The sequence below is a fragment of the Strix uralensis genome, chromosome 5 (assembly GCF_047716275.1).
Source record: "Strix uralensis isolate ZFMK-TIS-50842 chromosome 5, bStrUra1, whole genome shotgun sequence".
Lineage (NCBI taxonomy): Eukaryota > Metazoa > Chordata > Aves > Strigiformes > Strigidae > Strix > Strix uralensis.
Genome location: NC_133976.1, coordinates 82836299 through 82850900, shown reverse-complemented (window position 1 = coordinate 82850900; position 14602 = coordinate 82836299). Strand labels below are relative to the sequence as shown.

The following is a 14602-nucleotide window of genomic DNA, read 5'->3' as shown; positions in this document are numbered from 1 at the left end:
AGGGTGCTTTGAGTCTCCATTTTATGTTGTATATGCAATATCAGATATTACAGGAGCTAAACAATAAATAACTACTGAAAAAAACATATAGGTATGTCAGTAGAGTAGATAAGAAAAAAAGAGTCTTGTACCAGCTCTGTGAGCATAGCGATCAGCCAAGAAAACACCATATACCCATTCAAATTGCTTTTGCCTACTGATCTAGCATGTTTCAAATGCCTTACAAGCAATCTACAAATAAGCTCTTCTCCACATGACATATCGGCATGCTAGTGAATGGTGCCAGCACTTCAGCAAATCTCTCAGCAGCTATAGCACGTCCAGTCACACTGAACCCTTTGTGGCCACCAACTTGGTGTGCCTTATGTGAAAATAAACATTTTTCAGGGCTGCTCACATGTCTTTTTAAAACTGACAGACACATCAAAGTTAAGACTTCTAAAGTTAATGGTCATTGTTATTCAGTATTCTTCATTGAAAAAAAATCGCTAAAATCTAGAGGAATTCAGGACTTTAGAAAAAAAAATAAAATCATATCGAGTAGAAACATAGGTAAAAACCAACTATACTTATTCAAAGAATTTTGTGCAGACAGATCATAAATTCCTGCTCTTCTCCAATAAGCCACAGCAGAGGACAGCCTAAGAAATTTACCTATAATAATTATTAGAGCTTTCATGATTTTTCAGCTACTTTGAAGGTTCTATTTTTGCTCTGTTCAACAACATAGTTTCTTCTATTTTTTTCTCTTCCACCAGAAAATTTCTGAGGCTGGGCAGTGCCTTCTTCATGTTTCTCCTAGAGCTTGGACTGAAATAGGAGTTCTTTCCAGTTCATGGGCTCAATTATGTAGTACCTTTTCCTCAAGGGTTTCAGGCCATGAGACCCTGAAGAACTCAGAGGCTACACAGTAACTCATGTATTGCAGTAGTTTATCTCAAAGTACACTGATCTGGCTGTATAAAAACAGGGGCAACAGAGTATGCTAAGGGTATCAAGCCTCTCTTCCCTTCCTTTTTCATTTCTTCCTTCTGATTCACTCCAGCCCTTTCCACCATGCTCTATGGAAATCTTTCTGAGTAAAAGCAATTGGCTTTTAAACAGCTTTTATCATTAAGTTGTTAATGAAGGATGATTCACAGGTTAAAAAAAAGGAAGAGGGAAACGGAGAAGAAATGTTGCCTTTTTTTTTTTTTTTTTTAAGTATTTATGCAGTTGGATAGGTTTCCATTATATATAAACACTGTGCAAATACTGTGTTTTACTTTTTCATCAGAAATGGAGTCATTCTCCCAGTCTTCTTGGAAGTCTTTGTGATATCAGAAGATGAATGGAAACAAACCCACAATAAATGAAGTTGAAAGTGATTGTAATTCTGACTGTTCAAATCATTCGATCATTGCCATTTTTATTCACATGCATTTAACAGAAAAAATGGAGAAGTCATCTGTTCAGTTCTGATCCTTGTGACATAAAAAGACCTGAACCATAGGCCTTGAACCAAAGGTTGAACCATAGGCCTCGAACCAGAGTTGACTTCTGAGTGAACCTAGGACTTGACTTCTGAGTCAACCTCTCAACCAGCATCATTTCAGCATGAAATATGACCACGGTAATATCCTCTGAAAACTACAGATAAAGAATATATATTTTTGGACCCTAAGCCAGTGGTTTCCTAGAAGACAGGAACTCCTCGGATGCACCTGGGATCCTGGCCAGAGCCAGGGTGCTCCCGAGTGAAGTGAAGCCAATCTACCAGAAGTTTTCGTGCCCTTTTTTTATATGATTTATTTGTTAAACTGTATAACAGTAGGAACCCTCTCACAGCAAAGATGGAGACCTCACCTACGAGTGGACGCACTGCCTAGGAGTTCCCCATTGCCGGTTCTCTGATCCTTCGCTGTGACGGGGCTCCCCAGCTGAAGCACGGATCTGGATGACGGTAAAGTATTAGGGCAATTGGTGATGTATCTTTCTTAATCACTATAGCTAACTCTATGTAGTAATGATCAGGTGCATTACCTTACTTATTCTTTATCAGGTACATTACCTTGCTTATTCTTTCTGCTGCTTTAAACTAAAGTAAAATAAGCTTATCTTTTTTAACTTGGTGTCTGTGCCCTTTATGTTGACCCCATCAATTGGCAAAACACCTTGACAATCCAGTTCTTTGGGGACACAACAGGCCCCCTGATCTTCAATGCCATGATCAACATGGGCAACTTTGGTGGGATCTCTGGCAGCTGACGCAGGTTCACAATCAACTGGGAAACCTGAAAGCTTCCATATCTTGGTATGATTTAATAAAAAGAACTTTAAAGTATCTGCATTTCTTGTACATGAAACTCAAGTCATTGAAGACAGAATAACTATAAAATTGACTAAATAGCCATTGCTAAAAAGGGTTGCCTATAAAATGAACAAGCCAAAAAAGTACAGTCAGAGTAGAAAAGTAAATAGTGCAGTGTAAGTACAAGGTACTGGTACCTGATCCATCACCTGTCCACAAAAGTGCCTCATATGCCTGATACCTCAGTTAGGTCTCCAGCTAAGATCTATCCAGACAGATGTCTCAGTATTATTTCTGGGCTGGGCAGGCCAGCAGCAGGAGTGGCAACAACATGATTGAACATCTGGGACCCAGCAATTTTGGTCTGGGAAATCACACAACCTGTGGTGCCCAGTGGCAGCAGTATGTCAGTGCAACTGTCCCAGGTTTCTTTCCCTGCCACAGTAAGTCAGGCCCCTTGCATAACACCCCTTCCCTCTTCTTGTAACTCTATATACCCAGAAACCACCATCTGAAAATAACCAATGACCCACTGCAGTTTAGAGAGTCACTGAGGTGCAGAAGAGAGAAGGAACATCTTGATGTAGCCAGAAATCAGTCTTGTAAAATGTTCCGTGTGGACTAAAAATGTTCCCCCTGAAAAAGACAAGTCAGGGATTCATCCTTCAGACAGACCACTGCTGTTCCCCAGATGTTCTCACTGGAGCTCTCTAGGCCAGAAAGAAAGGGGTGCATCACCGATGGCATCCATCTAAAGACACTGACCAGAAGGGATGAACTTCCAGAATTCACACCGGTCTCCAGTGATTCCACTGCTGCTCAGCTCTGCCCACTGCTGCCCTTTTCATTAGTACTCTTCTTTTTTTCTTTCCTACCCCGCACTCATATACAGCAAGGCAATTCCTTATGGACATTGTCAAGACTAGACTTGGAGGTGAGCACTTGTCCCACCTGTTTTGTACAACCTACAGTGAAGATTAGTGAAAGGGGGTGTAGTAAAGAACATGCTGTGCTCAAGAGACAGTAATCACCTAACCTCCTCTTTTTAACTCCACTGCAAATAAGCCTAGAATGGAGGGTAAATAAAGTTCTCTAGTGGACATTTTCTCTTAGCCTTTATCAAGCCCTCTGTTGTGTGCTTGAATGTCTGCACTTTCAACCACTTTGTATTTTACACTTTTTCCCCTAACCTTTGTCTTGTGAGCAGCTCCTCAGGGCTGTATAAATGTATGTCCCACAGTAAATGAAGAAAGGACTTTTTTCCCTTTGATATTTCCACCATAAACATTTGGGCTACAGACACTATAGTCTTGAAATTCCTTGAGGGTCAAGTGAAAATAGAAGAGAATCCCTTTTCTTCCTGTTACCCAGAGCTCTTTTTGTCAAGGGAAAAAGGACTGCTGAGACTAAGAATGTCCACTCTGTATCTATCTTGCCAACTGCACAGAGTATAAACTCTCCAGCATCTAAATTCCTCCCAATCCTCTTTTATCTGGACGATAATCACTATTCCAGTGCCAGGACCCTTTCTCCACACAGTGGGAAACAAACTGGCAAAAACAGGGCCCTTTATCCCAGTGCCCCAGTGTGGTCCCCGAGTAGGAGAACTGGAAGTGCCTCTTGGCTACACAACAGGCATAATCAGAGGAGAAATAGTGCAAGGCTCGCTGGAACATCTCTTCGGCAGAGGGTTTTCCCTCTCCAAAAGTCTCTGAGAAGTGCCTTCTGCACCCTGCCAGGGAGATGTAAACGAACTGGAGCTTCACTCGGGAATCACAGCCAACCAGCAGGGAATACTTTGTTAGCAATGAGTTGGCCTCACCAGCAACCTGGGACATCTCCAGAAGTTTCTCATCAGCTGATCTGATTTTGTTATTGTAGGCACAATTAACAAAAGCAGAAAAGGTAGACAAACTTGCGAAGACCATAATACAGCCAAAGAAAGCTTCATAGGAGTCACCAGAGTCCTGGCCTAATGAAGAAAATAAGAAGATGGCAACCATCAAATAGAAGATTCCTAACAGGCAAGCTGATATCTCAAAGATACTGACTAAAAAACAAGGTGATGATACCCTAGATGATACCTCATTAATCATCTGCAAGGCCTTTCTGTAGACCTCAGTATCTTCACAGACTATTTTCACCTGGTCAGGCAGTGCCTCACTGAATGTGCCTCCTCTCCATTTTGAAATAACCTGATCATCCACTGCAGGTAGGGCTAGGAGAGATTTCCCATTGTAAAGAGATGGAGGGCTATAAGGAACCATGGTAGCATTCTTCATCTCGTGGTTGGGAGTGCAAATGACCTTGATAACTTTATCCAAAAAGTGGATGTCACTGGTGTCAATATAAGTCAAATGGGTAAGATGCAGCGGCACAAAACAGGGCACCAACATGATGGGGATCACTGGCTTCCTTTCTAAACAGTCTTGGAAGATAGACAGATTGGCTTCCAGAAGGCACCACCTGCTCTGGACAAAGTCAGGGCTGAGGACTAAGACAATTTTCTGGCTTCCTTGAATGGCCTCAACCATGTTTTCAATAATTGTTTTACCTGGTATAAAGTCCCTCTCATGATAACAGACCTTCAGATTAGGAATCATGGCTTCTAGGCTCTGGATAAGGTTCCTCGCCCAGGCTGAATTCATGTTACTGTAACTGACAAAGATGTGGTGAGTCTCATGGGCTGCCAGTGCAGGTAGATCAGGAAGCACCTGTGGTCCTTGAAGATCTGTTATTCCTGCTCTTGCAGATAATGCAGAACTGGTCTCACTAATACAAGTATCTAAAATGGGTTTAATTTCCTCTTCAAAATCCATCATTCTTTGCTGCAAAAGCAAACCACAAAAGCACAAATGATGAAATCATTCTCCGTAAAAACAGATAGAAATAAAGGGCATAATTTTGCAAACTGTTCTGCCTACCAAAGGCATACCATCTTGCTTGTCCAGGCTTCTCTTCTCAGGCTACACTATACACTTGTGGTTTTGAATTCACAGACACACTGATAATGGTGACAGACTCTGAGTCTGGGAGTTGGGGTATCAAGCATCTGACTTAGTCCCTGGCTTCGACTCAATGTTGGAAACTTCAATCACATTGTTGAGCACTGATTCATACTTTCAATTTAACCTAGTGGAATTGTTTCAGGGGAGAAATTTTTTTCATCTAGCTAGAATTTTAATTAAATTACAATAGTAATTATAAGTAACTATATACTCCATTCAAGCATTTGCAACAGCAAAGCTCCTTAGTGATAAGCATCAATATTATCTACCTGAGATTTAATATTAGGAATGCACAGAATATAGTTCACTGCTTTGGATATCAACATGGAGAAGCAAGAAGACGAGCTACTATAATAAGTGCATCAGCCCTCTTCAGACAGCTCTCCACAGACCACCAGAAAGTGTCCTGAACCTTCTCAGATGGTCTGTCCCTCACTTCAGCTTAGCTAAGCAAGATAAGGGGGAAGCAAACAGATTGCCTTGGAGCCCTTTATAAGACCTAGGTGTAATCACTGTGGAGGTTTTTGTTCTTGGTGTGAAAGTCTCTCTGAAGTGGTCCATCCATCCACACTGGAGAAGCTGTGGAGAGAATACAATGACCTTTCCAAAACCCAAGGTGCAAGATGCCTGCTCCCCATGGCCAACAAGGTGTAGTAAGGCTCAGGCACTGCAGCTCTATATCGCTCCCTGTGTCATCCAAGGCCCCATTAGTCTTAGAAAACATTACTTTTCTGAAAACATCTAGCATGCAAAATTTCAAGCAACTTTGCTTTATGATAGCAAAAAGAAATAAGGGGTGCCAAAATGTGACCTTCTACTGCCAAATATTCTCATCTCACTCGGTGCTGGCAAGCCCAGCACCTGAACAAGTCTCACGGCAACTTGCCGAGAACTGTATGAGCAGCGCAGGGTGTTCTTCGAAGTCTCCAGCCTCCTCATTCCCCCCTTCACCAGCTGATTGCATGCGAGACCCTCCTCTTCTTCCCGCCCTCCTCCTCCACCTCAGAAAGGAATTCCCCTCTGCTGAGCTCAAACAAGGACCTGAAACCAAAACTAACCAGAGCTGCCAGCACCAGCCGAGAGACCAGGAGCCCGAGCAACAGCCATCTTTGTTTTCCCTACATCTCCCACCACGGCCCTCGGGTGCAGGGAGCGGGGCATCGCCTTGGGAGTGGGGCACCATCGCCGCTGTGTGAAGGAGAGCAGGAAGGAGGAAGAAAGCACTCACTCACCTGGGAAGAGGCGAGACACGAGCCCCAGCAGCTGCTGATTTCAGTGACCTCGACTTCCCTGCCAGGAAGGAGGAGCCTTAGCCTCAGAATGAGAGAGACAGAAGGGGAGGGCACTTGGCAAGAAGACAAATATTTGATGCCTTCCTGGTTTATAAAGCTCAGGCTTTATAAAGTGCTTTAAAAAGCATTTCAAGTTCCTCCAGTCAAAGAACTCTCAAGCACCTTGATCGCTGGACCAGTCCCACTGAAATCAACCACCCAGCAAACTAGCACTCAGGCCGTTCAAAACAGTAGCAACAGGCTTGCTGATGCCACACTTTGCACAGCTGCAGCTGAAGCAACATCTGAAAGTCACACCAGAACGGGAATGATGGGTGCATTGTTATGTGTCACTGCTTTGAATGGGTCCACTGGGCAAAAATAAAAAAATAAAATGGTTGGGGGCCTTATTTGGAGCTGCAAGAGAAAAAATAAATTGGTCAGTAACTGCATCAGGCTATGCTGGCTACATTCTGGAGTCAACATGCTCCTATATACTGGAGTCAACATGTTTTATTAGTGGTATCACCTTGTGCTCAGAAAATCTGTATTACAGAATCACAGAATCACAGAATCATTCAGGTTGGAAAAGACCCTTGGGATCATCGAGTCCAACCATCAGCCCTACTCTACAAAGTTCTCCCCTACACCACATCCCCCAACATCTCATCTAAATGACCCTTAAACACATCCAGGGATGGGGACTCCACCCCCTCCCTGGGCAGCCTATTCCACTCTCTGACCACTCTTTCTATGAAAAATTTTTTCCTAATGTCCAGTGTGAACCTCCCCTGTTGGAGTTTCAAGCCATTCCCTCTTGTTCTGTCACTAATTACCTGTGAGAAGAGACCAGCACCAACCTCCCTACAATGTCCTTTCAGGTAGGTGTAGAGAGTGATGAGGTCTCCCCTCAGCCTTCTCCTCCTCACACTAAACAGTCCCAGCTCCTTCAATGGCTCCTCACAGGATTTATTCTCCAGGCCCTTCCCCAGCCTCGTTGCCCTCCTCTGCACTCGCTCCAGCACCTCGAGATCTCTCTCGTATTGAGGTGCCCAAAACTGGACACAATACTCCAGGTGTGGCCTCACCAGTGCAGAGTACAGGGGGACTATCACATCCTACTTCTGCTGGTCACACTATTTCTAATACAAGCCAGGATGCCGTTGGCTTTCTTGGCCACCTGGGCGCAGCAGAGCTGGCTCTCTAGAGCAATGCACACTGCACCCGCTGGTGCCAGCAGCGAGCAAACTACGGAGAACCCTGAAAGCCACGGAAGGCCTACAAGGTTGTGTCCTCTTACGCTGAAGAAACAGAGTAGTACATTACAGCCACTCTGAAGATAAGACAGAAACTTCTCCAAGAGCAGACACCCAACAGTGAGAAGCCACTGGGACTGTACTAAACTACTTATGGATGCACAGCTCTCGCTGATGGGCAGGAGCTGTGGAGGTGGCATCACATTCCCTAAAATCACTACTTGTTTCTAAGCTATCCTAAAGCACTACAACTGAGACATACTCTAATACACGTCTAATACTCATACATGTCAAAGTATACACCTATTACATGCTAAGGCTTTTTTTAATTTTTCCAATCAAAATGCAAACCCAGGCAAAAAAAAAAAAAAAAAAAAAAAAAGAATACAAAAGGAGCTCTCCATATATTTTTTCATAATTCAAGAAAACATGCAACTACTGCTAGTTTTAAAACACTCTAACGAACAACGGTCTGCCCTTGGATGGGCCAGTTCAGGGAAAGGATTTCAGAACCTGGCACAAATCCTTTGCTACAACCAGACAAAATGAAAACAGCGGATGGCCTTTCACTTTTCCTGGTACTTGCTCTTCTGCCTGACTTCAGATTAACTTTTTGGTGTCACAGGCACAAACTGTGGAGGACAGAGGTATTCCCCTCCTATTTCATCCTTGAGATCCTTGAGACCCTGTGCTGCACAGAAGAAATTGCCCCAGTTTGAGGCAGCAGGGTAGTTTCTCCTTCCCTCTTTTGCCCAGGAGAAGAACTGCAGAGAGCAGCCAGGCAGCCTGCAGGCTCTGCAAACAGCTATTCAACAATCCAAGGAAAGGACTCGCAGCAACTCAGAGCCTTCTGCACTTTTACTTCACTTAGTTCACCCTTCCTGAAAACTGCAAAATTCCCCCAAAGTTGCCACCAAGTGGCTGCTAACTTTGCTTGCACCTATTTGATCTGCTTAGACTGTAACCACAGGCCAGGTTTTGCTGTCATTTCTCCAAAGTGAGGTCAAATTCTTGGCTGACCCTTTGACACCACGGTACCTGCATTTCTGAACAGTCACACTTCACACTTCTCTTCCTGTAGCTACTGAGACAGCTTCTAAGAGAAGAGCCTCGATCTAGGGTTTGGGGATTTTTTTATTATACACAGTTCTCTCTCTTCCACTTGCAGTGTCACTGTAGTCTTCCACTTGTAGTTTCTGCCCTCACTACTTTGCCTACTTCTCAGAGTGAATATTATCTTTTTGTCCATCAGATGGGATCCTTCCTTATTCCCCATTCATACACTGCTTTCTTTGTCCTCCTGTTTCAAAATATTTCCTCTTGTCCTAGGGAAGGAGACACTTTTAAACATTTGTCAAGCTTGGGTAGGAAAGCCTGCCTTCCCAACATTTTCATACAGTAACAGAAGACATTTCTGGAAAACAAAGGAAGATGGAAACAGGTTTATGATACACCACCCTCTGTTTCCCATTTTCTTTTTTCCCCAGTTCCTTACTTGAAGGGCAAACTCGACAATTTCTGTCGTATCTTTGAAAGGGGAGTTTAATACAACATCTAAGTTTTAAGAATGGTGTCCTTATTCTTTCATCTGATATCACCGACAGCTGTCTTAATGCTTGTGGACTATGTATGCAGAAGTCAGGAGTCATTTCAGGTATACTGCACAGGTGCAAACATAAGTCCTTAGCATTGGCCCTCCATGGCACTCAGAACAAGCACAGGAGCAGATCAGAAGCACAAAGCAAATGTCATAAGCTTTTTGCCACAAGTAATGCAGACAGGAATGGAGTATGATGATACACACTTCAAGCCTATGGGTCAGTTACAGAGCTGCTCGGTATAAAGGATGCATGCAAAGCCTCACCCTAACGATCTGTAAAAATGATCCAGATTAGTTACTCCAGTGAAAGAAGCACAGATAATCAGTTAAATCATAAGCTCTTTACCTAGGTCATTGCACTTAGCTCATTCTTTTGCTTCTCTTGGTTTTCTTCCTGTTTTCTCCTGTCAAGGCCATGACCCATAGTGTGAACACCTTACCATAAACTACTTGGCACCATTCAGTGTGGTTTTGCACATTTTTGGTTTGAATGGGTTTGGTGGTTTCCTCAACAACAAAGCTAAGGTAGACCAAAGTCAACCCTGATCCCTCCGCCCGCCACGTCCCCCCCTGACTGAGGATTACGGCAGCAGGTCCTCCCTTGCATGCAGGCAGCTGCAACCCTGCACATGCTGCCTGCTGCTCCAGGCTCTCTGCATGGCCAGCCAGTCCCATTTCCCAAACACTTCCCATGCTACAAGGCGAGAGGGGAGGTGTAGGATCTGGGGCTGCAAACAGCAGAGGTGGGGACCAGTCTTCTTCCCCATCCATGATGGGTTGAGAGAGAAATTACTAGAAGCAAGAGCGAACCCCACCAGTGTGCAGCACGGTCGACCCCCGTGGGGGCACCACCTGTGTGTGGTGTCCCCGGTAAAGCAGGCAAAGCTCTGCTGCCCCAGTTAAGAACAGTCCCTCTGCAGAGTAGTCAGACCTCTAGGCAGATACCCTCAGTCGGGTCAGATCACAGTCATTATAACATCATATTTATCCTGCAGGTACCACAGGTTGAGGTACCATGGACTTTTTTTTATAGTTTCAGTAACTTCTGACATATCTGTGAGCTGACCCCTTGTCCCAACCCAAAGGGTTACCCAGACTGCAGGTGTGTGCAGATCACAACCATGTGTTTGCAGGAGTCCCTAACACAAAAGGACATGGAGGCTTTTATCCTCTAAATGTCTCTGCCTTATTCGAGATTACCACAAATACCACACAAGTCATCACTAGCAAGTAAACTACCACAAAAAAACCCACCTCTACCTATGGTTAAGAAAGCAAATATATATATTTATCTCAAGCTATTACAAATTACTATCAGCATTCAATAGTATAACATCAATCAATAGTACAGCAACAATTAATTGTACGGCAGCAACCAATTACAGCAACAACTATACTCCATGAACAATGCAGTGCATACGGCTAGAATAGAGTGTGTAGCTCTCTTCATGGCCCAGCTCTGAATACCAGCTTCTCGAAATCTCTTTGAAGCTGTGTCTTCACAGTGGCAGAAAGGAACATTTTTCCGCATGTATAAGCCCTGATGTAATTGGAAAGTGACATTTACAGCGGCAATTGCACAGTTGTTTGGTACTGGAAATATATTATAGGGTCAGTCCTCATTAAGAAATACTGTGTCAGAATGCCTCAGAATACAGAAATGACCCCCAAAATTGTAGCAGCATAGTTCAGGGTTTGCCAGGGGAAAAAAGGCACGGGCACTGCATTTCAAAATATTTTGTAAATTGTGCGGTATTGGTATTTACTGTCAACGGTGAGAGTCTTTTCTTTGCAGCTTTATGCACGGAGGCTTTTGCTCTAGTTTTAAAGCTGGGTTATGCTCATTTGGGATGGGATGTGTCAGCAACTCCCTCCATGCTGGGGATTGCTGGCACTCAAATGCCTCATGTAGCAGGTAGGGGGGCAAGAGCCACATCTCTACATTGCAGATCACCCTTCCTGTGACCATTGTCCAGAATACAACATCTTCTGGCACAGCCTTCTGCTGCTTCAGGGAGGCTTTTCAAGGCTGATGATAGCTTAGTTTGGAGCAGAGTGCTGCAGTGAAATGGCAAGGTGTTAGAAAAGAGGAAAACTCTCTAAGTCTTGTGGGTCTTCAGAGAAGAAGCTAGCACCAAGTGCTGTTTGGAACAAATGTAGTTGAGAACATCAGCACTTAAGAAGAGTATGCTGAGCAGCTCTGCAGGTGATGAAGACATGGGTGGCTTGTGCTAGGAGCTGGCTTGTCCCTTCCGGTCCCTGGCACAAAATGGCAGCATTCGTTACCGTTGGTACTTGGCAATCTGTGCAGAAATGAATATGGCTCTAAGCTCCTCCTGTTCTGAACAAGTTGGCCTTCTATCAGGAGAATGGTTGTTGTGGGATCGTGACAAAAGTGGGGTCAGTTTCTGTTCTCTCACCCTATTATGTCTCTGGGGGAGCATCAGTGAACAATGTCTGCTGGCTCTTAGGGTGCTTTCAAGGATCAAAAGGTGTAGTGAGGAGTGCTCTGCTTGGTGTTCTCCTCTAGTGCCTCATTTTTAACCCTCTGGTCCTTGCCTTCACTTTGTTTGTATCCTTCTTCTTCTGCAATTGGTTTCTCTCCATGTTCTCTTTTTTGTCTTGCTCCTACCCCATTTTTGAGGCAGGAGGCAGCATTTATTTATGTTATGGATGGAAAAACCACCCCTATGGATGGAAATAAACAGTAGAGAAAGTGGCCAGGAAATGAGGAGGGACAGGACCCCCACGCTTTCTGCAATTCAGTACGTGGCAATTCATCCGAGTGCTACAGTAGCAGGACCATGCCCTCCTGCTCCTAGAGAGCTCCTTCCCCAGTACCTACCACCCTCCCTGCATGAGCAGAAGCAGAAGCAGGAGAGCTACCGTCACCACCACAACCTCACTACAACCACAGGAACTGCTTGTTAGTGCCGCAACCCATGCCTCCATCCCCATCTGCACCGTCACAGTGATCTCCCCGCCACCCCACAAGCAAGAGTCATGGGCCACCACTACACGCCGTCACCGTGGCCCACGTGTCACCTGTGGATTGGGGAGCTGCTGCCCCTTTTCATCATACCCCACGGCACACCCCACAAACACTGACACTGAAAGAAAGAAGGACAAAGTGGAGTCCCCTCCAAGCACATGCTCCACACTGCCCTGTGCCTTGCCCTTCTTGATCCCTTCCCCCTCCATTTATTTTTTATTTTTTAGTTAAGAAAGCAGGAAACAAAAAAGAAGGTATTACTCTGTCCTTACAATGAAGAGATACCATTTTGCACTAGGCAGTTGACTGGCAAACATTTCTCATTCCTCCCATAGACCTCACAGGGTAGTAGTTGTCTCAGCAGCTTTTCTTCTACAGACTATAAAGATGGACAGGGTGCAGTTGGCTGCAGAGGAGATAGAGAAAGGGCTGGTGTTCACTCCAGGCTCGCTGGAGAACAGTCCTTCAGACTGCACTGCACCGATGTTCCTATGCATCTGAGGAGTGCCACATTTAAAGAAATCATCCATATTCTGGTACAGCTTGCTTTCCACCTCATTCTCTGTGAGTCTAAGTTGGTAGGTCAGAAAGAGATGGAAGAACAATTTGTTGTCATTTAGTTCCACTTCTTACTTGTTGTCTCACATAGTCTCTTGGATTGCTTTAGAATACTGAAAAAAATAAAGGACGGGAATTTAATTAAGGACAGGAAATTAAAATTAAGGAAGTGTTTGTTTAACATCTCAAGCCAAGAACTTTAAATATCATTAAACTGCATTTTTATATTAAGAAAGGAAAAAGTATTCAAATGACTTGCAGACCGTGAGATTGCAGTCCTTTAATAACAGATCGACTTTGAGCAGCTTGTTCTACAGTTTCCTTTTTATTCAGGCATCTGTTTATTGAAATTTATCTCGTGACAGGAAGGATGACACACAAGACTGTGTCTTCTCCTTTCTTTCTACTGCCTATGGACTTCCTGTGTAGCCTTGAGGACTGTAGCGCTCTGCACATTGATTCTCACCTGTAAAATGTGGATAACAATAATTTCTCTATTTGGCCTCATGCCGACCTTTTCTATTTAGACTCCGAGCTCTTCCTGGCAGAGATACCTGTTGCTATAAGCATTCACCATACAGAATCTTGCCTAGAACCTCAGTGTGAAAGAAACAGATATTCTAGTTTTATAGCTACTCCTGGTTTCCAAACGACCAGCAGCATTTTTTCCCTACCTCATCAGCCACTCTCATTGAACACAACTATTTTAAACAGAAATAGGTCAAGTAGTACCCATATATGCCATGCACACTGATTATTTTTCCCCGTCTCACTCTGATTTTGAATATTTATGTAATAAGGATTACTTTCAGTTCCATAATATGCCTAATCCATCATCAGACCTAATTTGGTTATGTTGCTAAAGTATTTAATATTAATACTAATTTAATAATATCTGGGGTGGAAGAAGAGAGTACTGACAGCAAAATTTAGGTGATTATTTAGGTGATCAAGGACTTCAACACACAGTGAAGAAATGCAGATGCCTACACAAGACGTGTGAATCGACATTACAATGACAAGTGAAATTTTATGTCAAAAAAAAAGGAAGTTAATGCACGATTGTCCATGGAAAAATTTTTATATGGTTCTAAATGATAACTGTATCAATGTGAGAAAAGGGCTTCACTGACAGGACAGTTTAGTGATAATGTACTGCCAATGTAGATGTGCTGTCTGAACAGCAAGCAGGCTTACAGAACGCATAAAGAATATGGTGGAGGACAGCGCTGACAATACTACCACGCTGATATAAATCAGTGGCATATTGGTTTCCTTTTTAGCACATACTCATCATACCATGAGATGGTCTGATGTCTCTGCAGACCCATCACCCCATGCAGGTCTCTTACTGCAATTCTCATACATCCTTCCCTTGCTTTGGTCCACCAGGGAGGACAGTAGTTCTTGCTACGGTACCTTCAGCACTACAGCAGGCAATGCTGGGAGGAAAAGCTGTTAAACTGATACAGATTAGGAAAAGAAACCTTTTTGAGCCATTCAAATGTTATTCATGCCTTTGATGGAAGGTGCTCAGCTCCACCAGCTGCAGCCATGAGACAACTGCACAGGATGCTCAACAGGAAACTGAGTCGAGCTCTGTCAAGCCCATGTCAGGATGACTCAC

General features: G+C 43.9%; 1 protein-coding gene across 1 annotated transcript; it reads right to left on the bottom strand.

Moving 5' to 3' along the window:
* Positions 1-2286: 2286 nt before the first annotated feature.
* On the bottom strand, positions 2287-6592 carry LOC141943844 (uncharacterized). Its single transcript, XM_074869507.1, has 2 exons — positions 6531-6592; positions 2287-5118 (listed from the first exon to the last, which is right to left on the bottom strand). The coding sequence occupies exon 2, from the start codon at positions 5110-5112 to the stop codon at positions 3757-3759; it is 1356 nt and encodes a 451-aa protein (XP_074725608.1). The 5' UTR covers positions 5113-5118; positions 6531-6592; the 3' UTR covers positions 2287-3756.
* Between the last annotated feature and the right edge of the window lie 8010 nt (positions 6593-14602).

Coding starts and splice junctions, on each gene's coding strand:
- LOC141943844 (XM_074869507.1), bottom strand. CDS start 5,112: ATGATGGATTTTGAAGAGGAAATTAAACCCATTTTAGATACTTGTATT.